The 24,320-nt window shown below is 41.1% G+C and overlaps 1 protein-coding gene across 1 annotated transcript in view; it reads right to left on the reverse strand.

Moving 5' to 3' along the window:
* LOC145414104 (uncharacterized) overlaps window positions 1–24,320 on the reverse strand; it is a 255,196-nt gene that overhangs the window by 53,353 nt on the left and 177,523 nt on the right. The window contains exons 7-8 of the mRNA XM_080283663.1: window positions 24,122–24,246; window positions 18,545–18,702 (exon numbers count right to left, since the gene is read on the reverse strand). Coding sequence (XP_080139789.1) covers window positions 18,545–18,702; window positions 24,122–24,246 — 283 coding nt within the window. The remainder of the gene's footprint in view (window positions 1–18,544; window positions 18,703–24,121; window positions 24,247–24,320) is intronic.

Raw genomic sequence — 24,320 nt, forward strand, 5'->3', positions numbered from 1 at the left:
ATGTCGGCGGGTCTTCTGGTAGATCAGTAAAGTCTGCTTTTATGAAATTCAAATCCTTAAACTGTTCCCCGCCCCAGCCAGGATTCGAACCTGGGTCCATCAGGACTGCAGGCCACCTCTCTACCGATTCAGCCACCACTTGCTGTTTACACATTATTCACACATTATTTACAATTCCACTTGCACTGTTTTACTCAACAGAAAGATTGTAGTCACTCTCTTTCAATTGTCAGCCCTTTACCTCTTTCCACACGAGGTTTAGTAGGGGGTAAAGGTCACAGGGCCCTTTACATGGGGTTAAAAAGCAGCGGAAGTCAGCAGGAGCAAACAGACATACCTTCACCTTGGAAGATGACAGTGAACTGATAGGGGTGGGCCGGGGTGGCCTACCTAGGGAAATGCATTACTGCCAATGTCAGCCTCTTGACAGCTGCTAATATATAGCAGTGAAATGATTGGCAAGAAATCTAGACAATACATTATAAATTAGGTAGTTCCAGGTGAATGTAAATATCACTTAGGCTTCTCCCTTCCCTCCTTATATATATTTTTAGTACGAGAATAGTTTATACGGGATATTTCAAGGGGAAATAAACAGCGAAAATTAGCGAACGAGTGCACGTGAGGCGTTGTCAGGTGATAATTAGCCAATTCTAGGTGTATGGCAATCTCACTTACCTTATTTCTTTTTTGTATATATTATTTGGTGTAAGAATAGGGGATAGGGCTTATTTCAATGGATGAAGCAACATTGGGTTTGGTTAGTGCTTGGATGGGTGATCGCCTGGGAACACCAGATGCTGCTGGCATAACGTTCTCCCTACGTGTCAAGTGGGGTTGGTGGAGGATTAGTGCCCCTCCCTGTAAAACAATGAACTCTAAGCCCTTGGCCACCCCGTTTGGGATACATGGCGTCTGGCAATGAATGAATGAATGAAAATTAGTGGAAAATTCCAGGGAAGATTTACTTAGTGTAGCACAGCCAGGCAGGTGAGAGGAGAGGGTAATGGAGGGCAGGTAGGGAGGGGAGTCAAGAACGGGGAGAAATGGCTATATTGTCAACAATGGACGGGAGTACAGATGAGATTAGGAGTGCTGACTAGTGTTGGACATTGGCAGTACTGACAGATGATACAAGCTACCACTTGAAAGCCCGGGCGAATTCAAAATAACACAGAATTGCAAAAGTGACGCCACGCGGTATGATCCCTTGCTCCCAAGCGTCACGAAAGTGACGCCCCGCGGTTAAGGGGTTAATCATATCGGTGAAAACATCTGAGATGAAGTGGCAGGCCGCCTGACTGTTTGGGATGGCAGAGTAGGATCGTGTAAACATACCAGTGACCTTTGTTCCCTTCCCATAATTGTTCGCAGTTTTTTAAAGCTCTCCTTAACGTCCCTGACACTGGTACAGTAAAGCATTGTTCGAGGCTGGCAGTTATGATGGGGTTAATGGAATGCATTATTGTTTGTATTAATACTCTCACACATACAGTACACTTAACAAACAAAAGAATGAACAGTAAATGTATGTATGACGAAGAAATAACCGTATGCTCTGTCAGTCCAAAATGTGTTGGGAAGCGCGATATCTAACGAAGAATGCAGAACTGAATGCTAACTTACGAGAACACGTGAGATGAGTTTTTTTTTTTTTTTCTGATTAGCAGACATTTTTGTTCCATTTTGTTCCCTAAAATTGGGAAACCCATTAATTTTTGTTTAAGCATACAGCCTAAAGACTTTACCAATTCACTTCATATTCCTACAGTTTGTTTTCTGTATTTTTCTATTTTGAAGGTGGTAAATTACCTTCTCTTGCTGAAAGATTTCCTCCTTTATTATCATGTTCTTTAAGATGTACCTATGATTGTTTCGGGCACAATGGAAGAAACTCATTGTATACAAAAGAGGATATTAGTTTCCCAATTTCCCAACTGGAGCCCAGGTTATGTTATGTTAGGTTAAATTATTAGATAGTTAAGCAAGGTTAGGCAAGGTCAGGTGTATCAGGTGCCTCACCAAACTCCACCCTACCACCCTTGTGATCGAGCTGTGAGCAGGAGGTGTGGGTGGGCGCAGGGGGGGCAGACTCTCTCTGGTCTACCCATGCCTCTGTTCACTAACAACTGGATGCTTCCTGTTTAAACTGGAGCTATCGTATGGATAATTCTATGTATTACTGTACTACTGAACCATTTGGTCACGGCCTGGATATACCGAAAGCTGGATAATCTGAGCCTGGATAATCGAGCTTTCACTGTATATATAAATACATATATATATATATATACATATATATATATATACATATATATATATATATTATATATATATATAAATACATATATATATATATATACATATATATATATATACATATATATATATATATTATATATATACAGTAAAACCTCACTATATCAGACTAATTGGGGCCTAAGCCAGTCCGAAAAAAGCGAAAGTCCGATAAAAGCGGCATCAGGACTCCCCCCTTGACTTCTCCTTTGTTATGCACATAGGCTTGCTTGCCATTCATGCATTTATTCTCTCTCTCTGCACTGGACACTTCTATTTTACTTCACATATTTTTGACTTCCGTCGCCACCTTCATCGTCACCTTCCCATTCATTTTTACCTTCTCTTGTTCACTCTGACATTCACATTCACTTTCATATTCTCTTCCATGCTCATTTCATCTTCACCTTCACACTCACTTTCACTCATTTTGAATTTCCCTTTCACCTTCACTTGCAACCTTACTTTCACATGTTCACATTTACCTTTACAATTATTCACTCACCTTCACTTTTGCCCTCCCTTCTTTTACTGTCACATTCACCTCCACCTACACTTACACCTTCACCTTCACCTTCACTTTCAACTTTTCTTTCACCTTCATCTTCACTTTTACATTCTTCACCTTCACTTTCACCTTCATTTTCTCCTTGGCCTTTACTTTCACCATCTTCACTTTTACATTAATTTTCACCTTCATTTTCACTTTTCACCTTCACTTTCACTTTTGACTTCACTTTCACCTTCACCTTCATTTTCACCTTCACCCTCACTTTCATTTTCACCTTCACTTTCATGTTTACTTTCACCTTCGCTTTCACATTCACTTTTACTTTCACCTTCACTTCCACTTTCAACTTCACTTTCACCTTCCACCTTCACTTTCACTTCTACTTTTGCCTTCACCTTCACAATGCCTTCACTAATCTTCACTTTTTCATTCACTTTCACCTTTCCCGGAGACAGAGAGAAAGGGAGGAAATACTGGAGAGAGAGAGAGAGAGGGACCAAGGTTATGCCTATCTCCCTCATTTGTTTATGCCAAGGGGACGCCACTTGTCATTTCTGTACTTACTCTCTCTCTCTCTCTCTCTCTCTGTTGACTCTGACATTCCCTATTCACTTGTGTGCTCTCTTTCACCCTCACTTTTACTCTTATTTTCACAGTTATTTTCATTTTCAATTTTACATTCTCTCTCTCTCTCACCGGAGAGGGACGGGGAGGAAGGGAAGGTATGGAGGAGGAGAGAGAGTGGAGGAACCAACGTTATAGTATCTACTCCGTTTGTTTCTTTATTCGTTTATTTCAAGAGAGGACTGCTTCTGGCTTTATTGGACTTTCCCTGACGCATAAGAATTTAGTCCACTTGGCTCCTCGAGTCTGCTAAAAGCGAATTCCGCTATATTGAAGTCCGTTATATCGAGGTTTTACTGTATATACAACGAGTTCTCGATGAACGAAAGGGATAGGGACTAAAAAAAACTTTCGTAATTCAAAATTTTGTATATCAGAACAATTTTCCCCATTGAAATATACATAGAAATGGGAGGATGCGTCCCAGGACCCCCTCGGACCCTCCTACCTAAACTTTACCCCCCCTATTTTGAAGTAATACCTGTAGATGTAGAGAACGAGGTGGCCATTTTCTAGTACATCTCCTTTTTCTTGGTCACAGTCCCAACGGTGGAAGCTGCAAGGCCTAAAGCATGCCCAATCTCCAAGACTACCTGCCCCTCCTTGTGACGTTTTATAATTTCCAATTTCCTCTCCAGAGTTAGAGTACGATGCTGCTGCTTCTTTGCAGCAGGCTCCCCCAATACTGGAGATGATGCAGGGTGCTTGAGAGGCATGTCTAAACAGTATGAAAAGATGTAGAGCTGCAAAAATATACTCATGCACAGAGTTATGAGGAACACACTGAGGTGGTTTGGCCATGTGGAGAGGATGGAGGGTGAAAGATTCACGAAGAGAGTGTATGTGAGTGAGGTGGAGGGGGGAAGAGGGAGGAGGAGGCCGAGGATGAGATGGAGGGATGGGGTGGAGAGGTATATGAGAGAGGGGTGTGTGAGTTGGGAGCAGGGCAGTGAAATGGCGGGGGACGGCGACTTGGAGGTGATTTGTTTGTGGTCACCCCAAACGGGATTGAGGCGTCAGGCAATAGATAGATAGATAGACAGAGAGGCTGCAAGGAAGGACATGGACTCGGTTCTGGGAATTTTCACCGTGAAGTCAATTCGCCATCAAAACATGGATGATTCCCTGTCAGGACAATTCACACCCAAGACGATTCCCCGTCATTCTATAAATAACTTAATTGATTATTATAATAACTCATTTCATGGGGAACTATCAAGGTCTATATTTATTCAACAGCGTACGATTTGGATTTTATTTACAATTGCACTTGTAGTCAATTATTAACCAGCTTCTGCCTTACTGTTGTTGACTTTGAATTATAATCTGGCATCTCCTACAGCTGTCTTCAGTAATTTTTATTGTAATTTCTGAAAGCAGTAGGTTGAGATAGATTAATTAGCTGAGAATGTAGACGTAATATGAAGATTATTCATATAATTTTAGAGTATGCTGATCGTTCACTTGAGGTTATTAGGCATTTATATAAATGTCAGTCTCATATGTAACCTTATGTTAAACGAAGAAGTGAAACATTGTACGTCACCTGGTTCACGTTTCAACATACTTTTTTCTGTTAATACCAACTATTTGATGCCATATTTTACATTTATCATAAAAATAAACCATTATCACCTTTATAGCTTATATAACTTGAAAACTAATGTACAGTACTTGCTAAATAAACTGATATGTAAATAAATGACACAGAATCATCCTGACGGTGAACTGTTTTGTTGTTGCTGTGATGGCGAACTGACCTGATGGCGAATTGTCCTGAAACCGTGGACTCAACTGAGAAGCGTGCAAAAAACTTTACCAGAGAGGGGTTAGTTCGTTTCCTCGCTGCAAGGGAGTGCCCATTATGAATTTTTCATACGGTGGACGCTCGATTATCCAGCTTTCGGCATATCCTGGCCATGACCGAATGGTTCAGTGGTACAGTAATACATAGAATTATCTGTACGATATCTCCAGTTTAAAAAGGAAGCATCTAGTTGTTAGTGAACGAGGCATAGGTAAACCAGAGTCTGTTCCCCCCTGCGCCCACCCACACCTCCTGCTCACAACTCGATCACAAGGGTGGTAGGGTGGAGTTTGGTGAGGCACCTGATACACCCGGCATAGCCTAACCTTGCTTAACTACCTAATAATTTAACCTAACCTAACCTAATCTGGGCTCCAGTTGGGAAATTGGGAAACTAAATCCACTTCTGTGTAAGAAACAATCGTAGGTACAGCTTAAAGAATGTGATAATAATAAAGGAAATCTTTCAGCAAGAGAAGGTAATTTACCACCTTCAAAACAGAAAAATAAAGAAAACAAACTGGAGGAATATGAAGTGAACTGGTAAAGTCTTTAGGCTGTATGCTTAGACGAAAATTAATGGGTTTCCCAATTTTAAGGAACAAAATGGAACACAAATGTCTCCTAATCACAAAAAAAATTACTCATCTCACGTGTTCTCGTAAGTTAGCATTCAGTTCTGGATTCTTCGTTAGATATCGCGCTTCCCAACACATTTCGGAATGACAGAACATACAGTTATTTCTTCATCATACATACATTTACTGTTCATTCTTTGTTTGTTAAGTGTACTGTATGTGTGAGAGTATTAATACAAACAATAATGCATTCCATTAACCTCATCATAACTGCCAGCCTCGAACAATGCTTTACTGTACCGGTGTCAGGGACGTTAAGAAGAGCAATAAAAAACTGCGAACAATTAAGGGAAGGGAACGAAGGTCACTGATATGTTTACATGACCCTACTCTACCATCCCAAACAGTCAGACAGCCTGCCATTTCATCTCGGATGTTTTTGCCGATATGTTTAAATGCCAATGTAACATGCACCCTGATTATGAGTAAGTTTTCTCCATTATGCCAGAAATAATATTAAGGCTTAGGGAATTTTATGATAATAAAAGAGGATATCTTTCAGCGAAAGGTAATTTACCACCCTCAAAATAGGCAGAAAAATACAGAAAACAAACTAGAGGAATATGAATTGAATTGGTAAGGTTATTAGGCTGTATGCTTAGATGAAAATTTATGAGTTTCACAATTATAGGGGATGAAATGGAACAAAGATGTTTACTAATAAGAAAAAATACTTTCACCTCACGTGTTCTCGTAAGGTTCCACGTTCTTCGTTCATTATCGCTTCCCAACACATTTCGGACCGACAGAGCATACAGTTATTTCTGCTTCTTACATTTAAGTGTACATTTATTGCACATTCTATTGTTCATTCTTATGTGTATATGTGAAAGAATGAGTACTGATACAAACAATAATGTATTCCATTAACCCCTTCATGACTGTCAGCCTTGAACAATGCTTTATTATACCGGTGTCAGTGACGTTGAGTTACGGAGAGCCATAAAAATTTGTGAACAATTATGGGAAGGGAACGAAGGTCACTGGTATGTTTACACGACCCTAATCTACCATCCCAAACAGCCAGGCGGTCTTTCATCCCAGATGTTTTTGCCGGTATGATTAAATGCTAGTGTAACATGCGCCCTGATTTCATGTTTAACTGCTAATGTAACCATCCATCCATCCATCATCCAATCCTGCGTTGCCCCATGAGGAGCGTAAGAGCCAGAGGCTAGGCAGTTGGTCCTATCATTCAAGATGAGAGTGACCAACCTCCCTCATCCCTGAGTGGCATTACGTGAGCAATAGACCCCAACCACCCCTTGGATATAAACCTTCACCAGCTCAATCCGACTGGAGCACAATAATTACCCACTAAACCTCCAGGTGCCAAAATTTGGTTATATGGTTACCACCCAGCATAGTAAATGGTTTCCTGGTGTACAGGAAACCATTTGGCTTGTCACTCAGTGTAGAGTCACCCATAGGCAGAAGAAAGAGGAAAGAATGAAGGAATGAAAGACAGAAGAGGGAGTGTAAAGTCACCCGTAGGCAGAAGGACGAGGAAAGAATGAAGGAAAGAAAGATAGAAGATGGAAGGAAAGAAGGATGGAGGAGAGGACAGGCCAGACACCTGAGTGCAGCACTACACTGAGTGAGTGGATGGTGAGCGCCCCCACCTACCACCATGCTAATGTAACATGCCCCCTAATTTTATTAATTCTTTCACGAACCATTGCAAATCACAAGATGGGTTTAGGGGGGAGGGGAAAAAGCAAGGTGTACCAGACAAGTCTCTTCACATATGAAAGAAAAAGAAATTGATTTTATAACTTTGAAAAAATGGTTCCAAGGTCTGCCACAGGAGCACACAAATTTCTGAACTCACAAACACGCATTACGCTTTGCTGTAAGCAGTAAAAGCACCTTACCAAATCAGTTCATCCTGATAGTCTGTTATATTTTTCTGATTATTTCTGGGTTGATAAATAAACATTTCTCGTTAAATCTGTTTCCCAGATGTTTTCAGCTGTTCTGGTGTGACGACTCTTTGTTTGATTCGTTATGGCAGATGACACTGTTCTAATCTAAGTGTTTAACTAATCCTGGCCTAACCTAGCTTAACTGCACCTAACAATTTAACCTAACCTAATCTTCAGTTGGGAAACGAAGTCCACATTCGAGTACGATGAGTTTCGTCCATTGTGCTGGAAATAATCGTAGGTATTGCTTAAAGAACGTGATGATAGTAACAGGGAGGAAATTTTTCAGCAAGAAAAAGTAATTTACCAAACTGAATACAGTCTGAAAAATACAGAAACAAGCTGGAGGAATATACTGTTCATTGAATTTGGTAAGGTCTTTCTGCTACTTAAAGTGTACATTTACTGGTAAATAAATCAGTCTAACTGTACAGTACTTGTCTTTTGTTCCTCCGGATTAATCGTGATTTCGGACTAATCGGGCATACCTTCACATCATATAGCCCGGATAATCGGTCTATCTCTGTATTTCCTTTCGTATCGCTTTTCGTATCATCAAGACAGATACTTTCGTATTGTGGAATTTGTATTATATTCAACGCTTTCATAACATTGAAAATTCGTACTTCGGGTTTTCGTTTATCAAGGACTCGTTGTATACAGTAATCTCTCCATATCCGATGTAATACACCCAAAGGCATGTCCGGGAAGTGGGATCGTCCAGATACTGGGACCCTGCCTCCTGAACTGGTACTTATGGACCCTAACCCAGTCTAACTCAGAAAACCACCTACATGACTTCCTACCGGACATGCACAGCACCTATTTAACACGTTCGCCGCGTTTGGCAACCCTGCACTCTCGCCCTCCCAGCGTCAACTTCACTTCGCTCCCCTGCCAGTGTCCGTTGGACTTTCGGAGGGAGAGGAGGTATGGTTCACTCTTAGAGGGTGATGCATTGGTTAGAGCAGTAAAAGTCGTGGTACATATGTATACCGAATCGCCGACCACTAATATATTTTTCTCCCCTCGCGTATTGGTGCATCGATGTACCGAGGTTGCCTCGGTGCATCTGGGTACCAAAACGCAACCTACTGATGATATCTTGTTGCTCTGCGAATTGGTGCATCGATGTACCATTTCATTACTTTAGAAAAATGTGTATTTTCTAATTATACATGTTAGTACCTATAAAATATGTCTTATTATTTCAATAAGCTGCACATCTCTCTCTCTCTCTCTCTCTCTCTCTCTCCAAGGAGAGTATCAACCTTCTGTGTTGGGTGTGATGGACAACCCCACCTTTGTACTTCATGTTTCAATGAAAAGCATGCAGCTTCATACTAATAGGTTGTATAATACAGGGCAAAAATTAGATATTTGGATATTCAGTTTTGCAAATTACGAGTCATATAGTGTAATAGTTAATTATTTTTGTATGTTTTATATAACCTTCATTTATCATAAGATTTAAAATTTTTAGATTTTTTTTAAATTTAGCAGTATTTTCCTTTACAGTTACTTACTGTTACATTATGTAATTCATTTACTTTGTTTATAAATTGTTACCAGGCTTCTTGTGCATCTCGGAACTATGTTTTATTTTATGAAATATTATCTCAATTTTTTTTTAAAACGGAGTGTTGATTTTTTGCTTTTTATACAAGAAATGCATTCATAAGTGTTATATTTGATACCTGCCTTTCTATGATATTGATTATAATGCATTTGAGCTAACTGTATTGTGTGAAAACTGATTTTGTATAAAAAATTATGAACGAAAAACAAATAAATTTTTAGCTGATTATTAATCAATAACTTACCTATGTATAAGTATTTTTGTATTAAATAATACCATTGCAGCACATCTGTAGCTTTAATAAATGCAAATGGAAATAAATATTGATTATATACTCACGTTTTCAAAAGTTTTTGAAAAGGGACATTTGGGTCAAGGATGTACCAATATGCTGAGGGGGAAACTTCTGCTCGGTACATCGATGGCCCGATAAGCGGTCAACGTGTTAAGACCCTATTCATACAGATAAGGGACAGAAAGCATGAAATAAATGAAAAGGAACCAGAGAATGAGGAATTAGAACTGAGTATGGAAAATACACCTAGGTCCCAATTGGCGTGTGATCAAATAGTGCATGCTGTCCCTTAATATCCACAATGTCTCAAATTAACAACGCTGGTGAAGCCACCACAGCAGATGTGATTACTGCAGCATCTATCAACGATGCACTACAGGAGGTGAGACAAGAGGAGGTTACCCCGATGTCAGTAACACCAGAAACACAAGAGAGCTCTCCATAATGCTAGTCAGCCAAATCTTGGCTGCTACCAATGCCTTAACCCTTTGACTGCAGTGGCCATGACGACAACCTATTGAATGTGTTCAGTGTGGAGAAATAGGAAAAAAATGGTGTGTTCTCAATTTGTGTTTTATCCTACTTATCCTAGATCTTAAGAGCTAATATTTCAGTAAGACGAACTTCAATCTTTCTAGTATCATTTGCAACAAACTGAATGTCCGTATGTATTCCGAGACCGGAGAACGATTTAAGAGAATACAATGTGTGTTTTGACCATCTGATGCAGGATTGCCCAGGCAGTGAGGAGGAAATTTCCACCAATCCACAAGATTTTTTCCGTACAAACTAGGGTTACTGCCACATTACCATGTCACAATAATTACAACAATAATAATAAATTAAAAAAAAAAGAAAACTTCTAGCCAGTCTCGTATGGTTTTATCATGATATTCCACACTGTTTATGCTAGACTTTAGCGGAACAGTAGCGATAAGAGGAAAATCATTACAAACTTTATAAAACTTCATGAATGACTTATTATCACTTACTTTTACAAAACTTATGATACTGTATAATGTCATGAGTCATTTCACAGCATAGATGCATAGTTTGCAACCACAAAAAATGTTCTCTTGGTAATGTGTTTAGCATGGGACTTTGATTATAGCAAAAGTCACTATATCACTTGCATAATTTATCACAGTAATTCAAAGTATAATATAAAATAACACTTTCAGCCACTCTGCTATGATTTTAGTGCGATTTGGGTGCATATTACATTGTATTATTTACGAGAGAGAGAGAGAGAGAGAGAGAGAGAGAGAGAGAGAGAGAGAGAGGGGAGCAAACTAGTTTAGACCAGCTCATCAAGGGGGGGGGGGCCTCAGCAAACCAGTTTAGACCAGCCCATCGAGGGTATGTGTACACATTTGCATGTATATATGTACACAGTTATTTAGTACTACGGTAATTATCAGTGTTTAAAAGTTTAACCCCTAAAGTTAGAGTCACTCATCTACCAAATGAATTTTTCCCGCATAAGTTATGTGTTTCAATTAGTGCGACATCAAATAGCGCGCGCTCGCACATCCACAATATAGGCGCGTTAATTGGGGCCAAGGCATATTTAGCATTGTACAGGGCATTTACAACACGTCCAAGGCCGTTACAAAGATTAACCCGCCTCCTCTAAGGCTCTGGCTGTGGTGAAAATGCTCTTGAAGCACATACAGTAATCCAGAGTTGTGCTGCACTTAATCCTTTGCAATGTGAGTTATAATTGTTTATCACTGCACATTCTGTTCTTACTTGCACCATGCCAGTTTCAACTGCCAGTTAGAACTCTGCATTTAATCCAATGCACTCTGAATTCTAATTTCTTAACAATGAACAATACTGTAAATTCCCATGTGGTCTAGTGGTGAGGTATTGCAGTTTATTCAATGTTTATTCACAAAAACGAGCACATGCAGTATCCATTACAATAAGCGTCTAGCCAGGATGGTAGTTAGGCGGTAACTGAGGAGGCCAAGGGGAGGAAGAAAGGGGCTGCGCGTACACAAAGCTGTTTGGCGCTGTGCGCCAAGTTCAAAGTAAATAATGTAAACTCACTGTATTCATAACACTGAGATGGAGGGAAGGGGTGGAGAGGTATATGAGAGAGGGGGGTGTGAGTTGGGAGCAGGGCAGTGAAATGGTAGGGGACAGGGCGACGTGGAGGCGATTTGTTTGTGGCCACCCCAAACAGGATTGAGGAATCTGGCAATAGATAGATAGATAGTCTTTCTATCTAGTGTTTGTCTGTCCTTCTGTGTCTGTCTGTCTGTCTGTCTGTCTGTATCTCTCTCTCTTTACAATAACAGAAGAGGAAGGAAAAACAATAAAAAAAAAAAATAATAATCCATACACCTGATTACAGGTGTCCTCCATTCATGAAAAATCTGCAACAGTTGGACTTCAATAGCCATAGGCTGAAGTTTGGGGGGAAACCACTCTGGGGATATGAGTTCCAAAGAGATGCAGTTCGGGGAATAAAAGAATTCCGTTAGGCAGTTCTGCGATGTACAGTACCTTCGCATCCAGTATGTGTTTGTCCAGTACGGTCGCCAGAAAAATAAAATAATTTATTACTGTAGTACGGATTTGCTGGGATGGATCAGCCGCACAAAGCAGGCCAAATCCGAGTTCTTCTCTAGTACAAACATGCTGCATCCAGGACTATTACTCGCATGCGTGCTGGAAGATGGCCAACACTGAGGAACATTTCCCTAGTACTGCCGCACCAGTCCAGTACGCCATCCGTGTGACTCGCGCCATGAGTCAGTCACATACAGTATTGCACTTCCCCCTGATGACAAAGACGACGATGTGCCAGTGTGTGACTATGAGGGATTTATAAGGGAGGTTTAACCACTAAACCGTGGGGTTGTTTTTGCCTGACTTGTGTGTCTCGCGGATATATTCACGCTCCGACAGACTCGATAAAAATATTTGCCAAAAATTAGTTATTAGTCCTAGATTATTATAATTAAATATACATATGGCACATACCTTAAGCTATCTCCTGGGATGTTTGTTGAGCCTTCGTTGAGTACCGTAGGACTTGTGGAGACCTCTGAAGCTGGGTAACGAAGTCCCCACTTTACACTTCCCGACAACACGTAATATGATTACCATAGCCTGATATTATCACAAGAAACACTATTCTATGATTCTCAAATAGTTTGGAATCCATACTCCAAAAAAAAAAACACTGTGAATGCAATAAAAATTACGAGCGCGTATGACCTTCCCACTTGACATCGTTCGCCGCTGGTGTTCTGTCGTTTATTATTCATAAAAACACACACAGTTTATATTTCTATTACTATATAACATTTATATATATCTACATTCTTTATCCATAAGTTTCCTTCAGCAATAGTAGTTTATTGTCACTGTAGGCATTCAATTTCTCTTTCAGTAAAATAAGTAGCATTCACTTTCTTGTCCTGTATACTAGCATTGTGAGTGAATCTGTCACTTTCATTTTCACTTTCATAACTCATAGTATTCATACATGCTAGACTGAAACTTTCACTTTCATTACTCCTAGTATATATACTCGTATTCTTATATTACTACTCATTTATATTTGTATTTACATTATTTACATTCTATTTTATTCACACTGTGTTATGCAGTCACTTGCAGTAACTTATAAAACTATTTTCCACTGTTCACTTACATTTACATTCATTGCTTTCAATTGCTGTTTACACATTATTTACACATTATTTACATTTCCACTTGCACTGTTTTACTCATCAGATAGATCGTTGTCACTGTCTATCATTTTCATTGACAAATTAGCCAGTTCACGTTCCACAGTCACTTACCCCTTTACCTCTTTCCATACGAGGTTTAGTAGGGGGTAGAGGTCACAGGGCCCTTTGCATGGAGCTAAAAAGCGGAGTAATTGGGCAAGCGCGAATCCGACGTGCTTTCACTTTGAAAGACGACAGTAAACTGAATACAGTGTGGTGGCCTGCCTAGGGGAAGTGCAATGCTGCCAATGTCAGCGGGGTGAAAGCTGCTTATATATACGCTATGAAATGATTGGCAGGAAATCTAGACAATGCATAAAAAATCAGGTAGTTCCAGGTGAATGTAAATATCACTTAGGCTTCTCCCTTCCTTTCTTATATATATTTTTATTACGAGAATAGATTATACGGCATATTATAAGGGGAAATAAACAGTGAAAATTAGCGAACAAGTGCACGTGAGAGGTGTTGTCAGGTGATAATTAGCCAATTCCAGGTATATGGCAATCTCACTTCTTTCTTTTTTGTATATATTAATTGGTATAAGAATAGGGCATAGGGCTTATTTCAAAGGATGAAATCAATGGAAAGTTCCAGGGAAGATTTACTTCGTGTAGCACGGCCGGGCAGGCGAGAGGATAGGGTAATGGAGGGGAGGTAGGGAGGGGAGTCAAGAACGGGGAGAAATGGCTAAATTATCAACAATGGATGGGAGTACAGATGAGATTAGGAGTGCTGACTAGTGTTGGACATTGGCAGTACTGATAGATGATACAAGCCACCACTTGAATGCCCGGGCAAATTCAAAATAACACAGAATCACAAAAGTGACGCCCCGCAGTATGATCCCTTACTCCCAAGCGTCACGAAAGTGACGCCCCGCAGTTAAGGGGTTAAGCAGCAAGGCCTCCCCAGGATCCTGAAGGCCCTCCTCCAGGGGGGTCAGTAGGACCTCCTACAGCCTCGGAAACCCCTCCCTCTTCCCCCTAAGCCCATCACCACTCACCTTAAAGGTTGGTAAAATCTTAGCTGTGTCAAAATGCAGTTAAGTTGAATTTTGGGGAGGCTTTTTCAAGGCTTGTCTGACATTATTCACTCTTCCCATAAGGCCTGTTGTTTGTCCAGTACGGGCTTAGTCCAGTACGGTAGTACTGTCTGACAAAAATACTGTACTGGATGCGAGAGTACTGTAGTAGTGTGACAGTCCAATCATGAAGGCTATCAGATGCCTGTGTAGCACGCAGGAAGGCATGGAGAGGTGGCACAATGGATGCAACTTCGTCTAAGCATTTGCCATAAAAGTACAGTATCTATAAAAAAATGTAAGGGAGGCAACATTCCTTCATACCTGTAGGGATGGTAGCTCGTTGGTAATAGTACGGTTATTAATAATTCTAACAGTTTTGTTCTGAAATTTGTTCAGTTGTTTTTGCGCAACCTCTCCACATCTATTCAACAAGAGTAAACAATATTCCAGCTGAGAGTGCACATCTGTCTATCTATCTATCTATCTACTGCCAGATGCCTTAATCCCTTATATGGGGTGGCCACAAACAAATCGCCTCCACGTCACCCTGTCCCTAGCCATTTCACTGCCCTGCTCCCAGTTCACACCCTCCTCTCACATATACCTCTTCACTCCCTGCATCTCATCCTTGGCCTTCCCCTCCCTCTCTCCCCCTCCACCTCACTCACATACACTCTCCTCATCAGTCTCTCACTCTCCATCCTCTCCACATGACAAAACCACCTCAATGTGTTTCTCCTAACGCTTCCTATCAATCCACATCCACACCATAATGCTCCTTCACACCCTCATTGGTCAGTCTGTCTCTCCATGTGACTGCACAGGCTCCTCACAAATAACTCATTTCCACTGCTCTCACTCTTGACTTCTGTCCCTCCAACAACGTCCAAGCTTTACTTCCATACGTTAGAGTTGGTATCACAATACTGTCATGTAATAACTTTTTCACTTCCATGATCACTTCCCTGTTTCTTATCACTGCCTTCAAGGAACCAGCAACCTTTCTTCCTTGTTGTACCCTTTCAAGCACTTCATCCTCCAAACTTCCATCCTTAATCATCACACTACTCAAGTACTCAAACATACTCACATTTTCCATTTCCTCATCATCCAACCTCACTATACATTCACTGACTTCATTTCTCTCGAAGACCATAACCTTAATCTTACCTACATTCACCTTTAGATTCCATTTCTTACACACTCTCCTAGACTCATCCACCAAGCCTTGCAGCTCTCCTTCGTCTTCACTTAACAACACAGTATCACCAGCAAACAACAGTACAGGGAGTTTCCAAACACTGCCCTCTCTCATTAGGCCCATTCCAACATCCACTGCCCTACCTTGTACTGTATCTCTTTTATAACATCATCCATATACAGACTGAACAACCATGGAGACATGACACATCCCTGTTTCAACCCAACCTTCAAATAGAAGAACTTACTCAGTTCACTATCCACATGCACTGCAGCCTTAGCACCCTCATACATACTCTTCACAGCATGCAACAACTTCCCATCTACTCCATATAGTCTCAATACTTTCCACAGTCCTTGTCTATCCACCCTATCATATGATTTCTCCAAATCCAAGAAGGCTGCATACAACTTCTTTTCCTTCTCTAGAAACTTTTTCACTAAAGATCTAAGAATGAATATCTGATCTACACAACCTCTTCCCTTCCTAAAGCCTCCCTGTTCTTCTCCAACTTATTTCTCTGTTCTTTCTCTAACTCTGTCAATAAGTATACTACCATACACTTTTCCTATTATACTAAGAAGACAAATGCCCCTATGATTACCACACACTTCTTTTTCCCCTTTTCCTTTGTACAAGGGAATAATTATACCTGACTTCCAATCCTCCGGGACTATATCTTCCTCCCAAACCAATCTGCACATCTTCCACATCCATTCTACTACTATCTCTCCCCCATGCTTCAGCATTTCACCACACACTCCATCAATTCCTGGGGCTTTCCCCATTTTAACTTTCTTCATTGCTTCCACAACTTCCATCCTACTGATTTCTTCCAGTCTTCTCACCTCCCTCCTTCCCCCAGCCATTCCCCAGCCACTTATACTCGCATTACTTTCATTCTCTATGTTCAATAATTCATTAAAGTGTTCTCTCCCTCTGATCACTTTTTCTCCCTTCTCCGCTGGTAATCTACCATTTTTATCTTTCACTCCCCTACTAACTTCATTGGCACCCTGTCTGACTATCTTTACCTCTTTCCAGAACATCTTACATTCCCTCCACTAGACACTCAAATTTCTTCCAAATTCCTCATCCACTCTCTTCTTACTCTCTCTTATTAATCTTTTCACCTCTCTCTTCCTTTCTACATATATCTCTCCCTTCCGTCTCTCAATTTCTTCCAAGCCCCTATTTCTCATCCATTCATTATAAGCTTTTTTCCTTTGTGCCACAGCCTATCTCAACTCTTCATTCCACCATGCTGTTCCTTGCACCCCCTTTCGTCTTCTCTTCACCCCACACACCACCTCACATGCTGTACATACTTCTTACACACCTTCCACATCCCCCACCTGCTCCAGTTCATATTTACCCAATCGTTCCTCCACTTCTCTCTTATATTCTGCCTTTTTCTCATCCTCTTGTAACCTTTCCATTCTCCTCGCATATACTCCTTCCTCCTGTGCTTCCCTTCTTCTATTTCTCAATTTTACTTGGACCTTGATTCTGACCACCACCAAGTGGTGGTCAGAAAATCCACTACCCCAACCTCTATATGCTTTTGCATCCATTACACATCTTCACATCCTTTCATCCACACACACATAATCAATCATTGCCTTCCTTTCATTCAGTTCGCCATCCACCCTTCTCATCACTCACCACATATATGTGTGGATAATTTTGTGCCTGAAGAGGGTATTGGCTATCACCAACCCCCTCCCAGAACAAATGTCCACTAAAGCACTGCCATTCTCGTCTATCTCAGCAGGCACACCCAACTCACCAGCTACTTCATTCACCTTCACATTCCCTACTTTACCAACCATTCATATCATCAATCAAAAACACTCACTCATTCATCTTCCATGCACACTTCCACATTTGTCCAGAACTCTTCTCTCACTCTGCTTGCACAATCTTGTGTTGGCGCATGCACGCACACGATCACCCACATTTGTAGCCCAACTTTCAATCTTACCCACACAATCCTTCAGCCAACTGATCCATACTCTCTTATATTATCCTTCCATCTGTTACTCACAACGATACACACTCCTTCTTTTGTCCTCTCATTCTGACCTACTCCTGCACATATACCCCATCCATACTCCCATTCTCTCACACTCTTACCTCCCCATTTAGTTTCAGTTAATCCACATACATCCACTTTTGCACCCAAAAGCACCTGGACAATCTCTCTCTCTTTCACCTCATCATTTACACCCCTTACATTTCACACTGTCATCCGGATCATGTCCTTTGTTCGGTCCTTAGTCGTCATCTTTTGGTCAGTCCTGGTTTGAGGCTTCTTGTTCGTATTTTTAGTTAGCTGTTTTCTGGGAGGGGCACTAACCTTCTGCCAACCCACTTGTTGTCACGTAGGGAACACGTGTCATTTGGTTATAAGGTTACCATCCAGGATTGTAAATGATTTCCTGGTTTACAGGAAATCATTTGGCATGCCACTTGATGTAGAGCTAACCTAAAAACAGAGTACCACTACACGAAATGGGTGGATGATGGGAGCCCCCACCTACAAAACTCTTGTAAATTATGGCTAACTGCTCATCAGTGAAGAAGTTATGGACTCTGTGTAATAATCCACATTTCTTTAAAACGGTTATAGCAAGTGATGTAACATGGTCCAGCTGAGGGGACTGTTAACTTAAACATCGAGAATTTCAATACTTTTAAAGATAGGAGTATTTGTAACAATGAAGGTAATATAGGAATCAGGCAATATCTGTTTATTAGTAAATTGTATATTTTTGGTTTTCCTCCACAGGCAAGGATAACAATGCAGAAAGATTTAATTCTGGCTGAAGACTAATAATGATATTCAACTCGGGGAACCCTCTCATACCTATGAGATTATGTCCCTTACCCAAGTGCACGAGGAAGGGCTGACAGCTGGTTAGACTGGACTATAAGCTTCTGTAGGTCTTTCAGGAACCCAATTTCTGGTGGGAGCCCTTCCAACCTGTTTTCCTCCAAGTCCAAAACACGCAGTTTCCGCAGGTTGCCTATGCTTGATGGAATCCTCTGCAATAAATAAAGTTTTCCGATTACCCGACACGCTGGATGAGCAAAACTACATCCAAACCAGTGAAAACTGTATAATCAAACACATGTATACAGACTATTGCAATAATCATCTACAGTAGTAATAAATCAATGACGACATATACATTCTAGAATAGCAAGTTGGGTAAAAAAAAAAAAAAAGTTAATGTGCATTTACTTATTCATTTATATGTTTAAGGATTTTCCCCATAGTGTAGCCTGCCTGTGTGTACAAATACTTACTTCGTATCATGCTGTACAACATAAAAGGGTCCAGAGAAAAGGTCCAGGGTAAGAAGAAAACATATAGTAGTAGACCCTAGTTATCCGCGGGGGTTAGGTTCCAGTGTCCCCTGCAGAAGGCAAATTCCGCGGATACTCAAGTCATCATCACAAAATGGCATATTATTTCCACATAAGCTAAGTACATCCTTGATAAAATAAAAAGATACTTTAAATTATTACAAATACATATTAACACTCACCAAAAGACTGTGTGTTCTCTTCATAACCTTCGTACAATGATGACAATTGATGTATGACAATGATGATTGCTGTATGATGATGACAATGATTGTAGTGCAGGTCCTACATGCCAATGTAGTAAGGCGACGAGATGTGTGGCAGCATTGTAGGTAGGCTGTGAGTCTAGTCTGACCCTTCTGACAGGATGCCAGATAACACCTTATGCTCTCTCTTTGGCTTAGAAGAATTGCTTTTATCCTTTACTTGTTTCTTGGGAGCCATTTTTCACTTACACAATTAAGTACAGTAGAGTTGTAAACATGAGAAGGGCGACGACAATGTAAGTAACGAACTGATTGGTGTTTACAATAAGACTGGTGGAGTGGCGGGAATGCCCGTGGGTGCGCGTGTGTTAACTGTAGCTACAAAAGAAGTGTGAGTTGCATGCCAATTTCCAATTAAAGTACTGTGTATAGTACAGTATTAATATAAGTTTGATTCGCGGAAACTTAAATCCGCGGATGCAAATTCTGCAGATAAGAAGGGTATACTGCACAGTATAAGCCCCCAATACCAAAGACGTGAGACCAACGTTGAATTTTTCCTGCAGTGTGAAAATACGGTTAACAATGTGTATCAGTTGTTCTTGTCACTCCGGATTCAGCTGGAAGTGAACCTGGTGAACTGCAGGCTGAAGTTACCCTTCTCCTTTCTGGGGATAGGAAGAGAGCTGCAGGACTTTGTGCAACCAGATAATGGGCCAGCCCAATTATATCAGTGCCTCCACAGTAGGGTGTCTCCAAAGACGTGTTCTCTTATTTGTGTCCATCAATTATATGATGGTCAACAGCAATGAACTACCCACAGCTCTTTCTTATTCAAACAAAAGGAAAACCAACTTTAGTTGAAGGATCATAAAACCTGATTACAGGGTTCTTGGTCACCTTCATTTTGATTACATGCCAAACTAAGCGAAAACAATCCTAACCACAGCAAATGCAATCTGTAAAGACCAAACCAAATCAAAGCATTTGGAGAGTTTCAACCCCAGGTCTTAATTCAAATTAGGGTCACAAAGGTCAATATGCACTGTTTTCCAGGTTCATCTGTTTTACAATTATATAATACAGTACTGTACATGTACAATCTGTACATGGATGGGGTAATAAAAGAGGTACAAGGTAGGGTAGTGGATGTTGGAGTGGCCCTGGTGAGAGAGGATAGTGTTTGGAAACTCCCTGTACTGTTGTTTGCAGATGATACTGTGTTGTTGAGTGAAGATGAAGGGGAGCTGCAAGGCTTGGTGAATGAGTTTGAGAGAGTGTGTAAGAAACGGAATCTAAAGATGAATGTAGGGAAGAGTAAAGTGATGGTCTCTGAGAGAGGTGAAGTCAGTGAATGTACAGCGAGGCTGGATGGTGAGGAATTGGAAAATGTGAGTACGTTTAAGTACTTGGGTAGTGTGATGAGTAAGGATGGAGGTTTGGAGGGTGAAGTGTTTGAAAGGGTACAGCAGGGAAGAAAGGTTGCTGGTTCTTTGAAAGCAGTGATAAGAAACAGGGAAGTGAGCATGGAAGTGAAAAAGTTACTACATGACAGTATTGTGATACCAACTCTAACGTATGGAAGTGAAGCTTGGACGTTGTTGGAAGGACACAAGTCAAGAGTGAGAGAAGTGGAAATGAGTTATTTAAGAGAAGCCTGTGGAGTCACATGGAGAGACAAGCTGACGAATGAGGATATAAAGGAGTGTTGTGGTGTGGATGTGGATGTGATAGGAAGCGTTATGAGGAACACACTGAGGTGGTTTGGCCATATGGAGAGGATGGAGGGTGAAAGACTGATGAAGAGAGTGTATGTGAGTGAGGTGGAGGGGAGAAGAGGGAGGGGGAGGCCGAGGATGAGATGGTGGGATGGGGTAGAGAGGTATATGATAGAGGGGGGTGTGAGTTGGGAGCAGGGCAGTGAAATGGCAGGGGACAGGGCGACGTGGAGGTGATTTGTTTGTGGCCACCCCAAACGGGATTGAGGCATCTGGCGATAGATAGATAGTACTGTACACAATGTAAAATATACAAGGCATCCAAAATGGAGCAAGCTGGTTGTAGACACGAAATTCAGTACACAGAAGTATCAGCCAGAATGACCACCGGGAGGGATTGTCAGTAGGGGTCCCAGATTCATTGCCTGGACCTGGGACTGTGCAGTGGGTGGGGCCTGTTGTCTCCCCTCTTTATTATTATTACTATGACTATGACTAAATACATGAGTAAGCTTCAAAGCAAGCCTGAGGACATTCAATCACCCAGGGGGATGAGAGTGGGTTCATGGAATGTACGAAGTTTGAGGGGAAGAACAGGGGAAGTCGTTGAGGTATTCAGTAGGAGGTGGGTGGATGTGGCATGTTTGCAGGAAGTTCGGTACAGGGGTGGATCAGCCAGAAAGACTGTTAGGACGGATTGCTACGATAAACTGTTTTGGCAGGGGGGAACACACAGATATAGGGGTGTGGATGTGTTGGTTGCGGAGAAATGGGTGGAATATGCTATGAATGTTATGTGGAATATGTCATGAATGTTATGAGAGTAAGTGATGGGATACTGGTAATGAAAATTTTGCTCGGTGGAATGATGACTGCAATTATATTGGCATATGTCCCACAGGCAGGCTTGGATGAGGTAGAGAAGGATAGATTTCGGGATGACTTAATACGTGTAGTAGGTGGTATGGGGGATGATGAGATAGTGGTTTTGGAAGGGGACTTAAATGGTCATGTAGGTGAAGCAGCTCGAGGTTATGAAGAAGTACATGGGGGATGTGCATATGGTATAAGAAATGCGGAAGGGGAGAGGATACTCTAGTTTGGGGAGGCAATGAACATGATTGTGTGCAACACATTTTAGGAAAAGAGAGAGTAGGTTGATTACGTACGAGTCTGGGGGAAATAGCTGTCAGATTGATTATATTCTGGTCAGGAGGGCTGACAGGAGGTTAGTGAGGGATGCTAAAGTTATAGGAAGCGAGGAGTGCAACAGCACAAACTACTGATTTGTGACATGGTGCTTAAAGAACAAGTGATGAAAAAGAGGACTTATGTACCTAAGAGGAAAATATGGAAGCTGGAAAACCAAGCAGTAAGAGATGCCTTCTACAGTGAGATGACGAGAGTGGTGGCTGAACAGGGAGCCGCAGACAGAGGCGTTAATGAACAGTACAGAGCCCTCACGAACAACCTCTTGAGAGTTACTGATGCAATATGTGGTTGGACAAGAGGTCCATCAAGACATAGAGTAACTTGGTGGTGGGATAAGGGTGTAGAAGCTGCAGTTAAGGAGAAAAGAAGGCTTTTCCGGGAATGGAAGAAGGGTGGTAACAAGAAGGAACACTTGGCTGCCAAGCATTGAGATGGAAGAGAGGTATACAGGGCAAAGTCTGAGTCACAGAAACTTTTACTTAATAACCTAAATCACAGGGAAAGGAAAAATATGATATTTAAGGTGTCAAATCAGATGAAGAGGGATAATCGGGATATTATACGTGAGCAGTGTGTGAAGAATGATGAAGGAAGGGTAGTGAACAATGGGGATATTAAAGATGCATGGAGAAAGCATTGTAGCTGGTTGTTGAATGAGGAGTTTGACTGGGACAGGGAAGGTTTGGGGCCAGCAGATCCAGTGTTTGGCCCTTGGCCTTTGATTGATACTACTACTGTGAGTGAGGCAATAGGCAGGATGCAGGTGGGGAAGGCAGAAGGTGTGTCTGGGTTGACTGCCGAAATGCTGAAGGCCTCAGGAGATATAGGAGTGAGGTTAGTCACTGACATGATGAATATGATTATATAACAAAAGGACACAGAATGAAACTGAAAATGCCAAGCTGCTTGAAGGATACCAAAAAATATAGTTTTCCATATAGATGCACAGACCTGTGGAATAGCCTGGACAAAGAGATTATCCAGTCTAAAAACTTAAACAAGCTCAAAGCAAAGTATGACTTATTGAGAAACAGAGACGGGACCCCACAAGTGTAGCTCACTTCCTGTATATCACAACTAGGTAAATGCACACACAGACATTTTCCTATCTGACCCCATCGTGAACTAATACAGTCAGATAACAGATGTCCACAATGCAGCGTTACCTTTAGGTGAACTTAATGTAAGTGTGCATTTATTATGTTGAGCAGTAACCATATACCAATTAATGAAAGTACAGTTGTCTAGTGGGCTACCTCCCTCCAAATAAATGTGGCCCATAAACATTACAACCAAAAGGATGGATTTTACCCCTATCTATCTATCATCTAATCCATAATTACCTTACCAAGAGTACATGGGCCTCGGACTGAGCTACTAAGTCTAAACATTTTTTACAAAATTACTCACATGCCAATTAGGGATAAGTGACTGGTCAGCCTTGTTTTTTATATCTGGATTAAGCAGCCTACCTCTGGACAACTACTCTACTAATTTAAAGGCAGTGCAAGACTGCATAATGTATGTACGGATGGATGGATGAAAAGACGACTGGAAGAATGAAACCTTTTACAGGTACAGGGGACAAGACACTACTGATATGTTCCCTGTACACAAGGGAGAGAGGAAGAGTGAAAGCCGGAATTCTCTTCCATTGCATATCTGTACTGCAAGGAGTACTGAATTAGTCATGTCAAATATGGAAGGTTGTACAAGAGGCTTTCTCACTTCTATGATTCATGTTTCTAGAGAGATCAAAATAACCATGCTCTCAGTCATCTATTGCCTCATCATTGTGGGCCTCTTGATGGAGTATGCACATGAAAATATATGGTTCACATATTTTTATCTCCCTAAAGCAAGCACCAAGGAGAATAACACAGAGTGGCTCTTGGTAATATGCAGACTAAAGAGTAAAGGTTACAGTTAGTAAATAAAGGTCCTATAATCCGCGCTCACCTTGAGAAGATTATTGGATAATATCAGAACCTCCAAATTCTGTAAGCAGGATATATCTTCAGGGACTTTCGTCAGTTGATTTGTGCCAAGATTGAGTTCCACCATGTTCATCCAAGACCCAATATCTGAAAAGAATGTTAAAAAATTACTATAACAGGCTATTTAATATACAAAGTATCATCATCATTGTGTGAAACAA

This window comes from Coenobita brevimanus, chromosome 98 (genome assembly GCF_032717465.1).
Source record: "Coenobita brevimanus isolate Jiangsu-jjx chromosome 98, ASM3271746v2, whole genome shotgun sequence".
NCBI classification, from domain to species: Eukaryota; Metazoa; Arthropoda; class Malacostraca; order Decapoda; family Coenobitidae; genus Coenobita; species Coenobita brevimanus.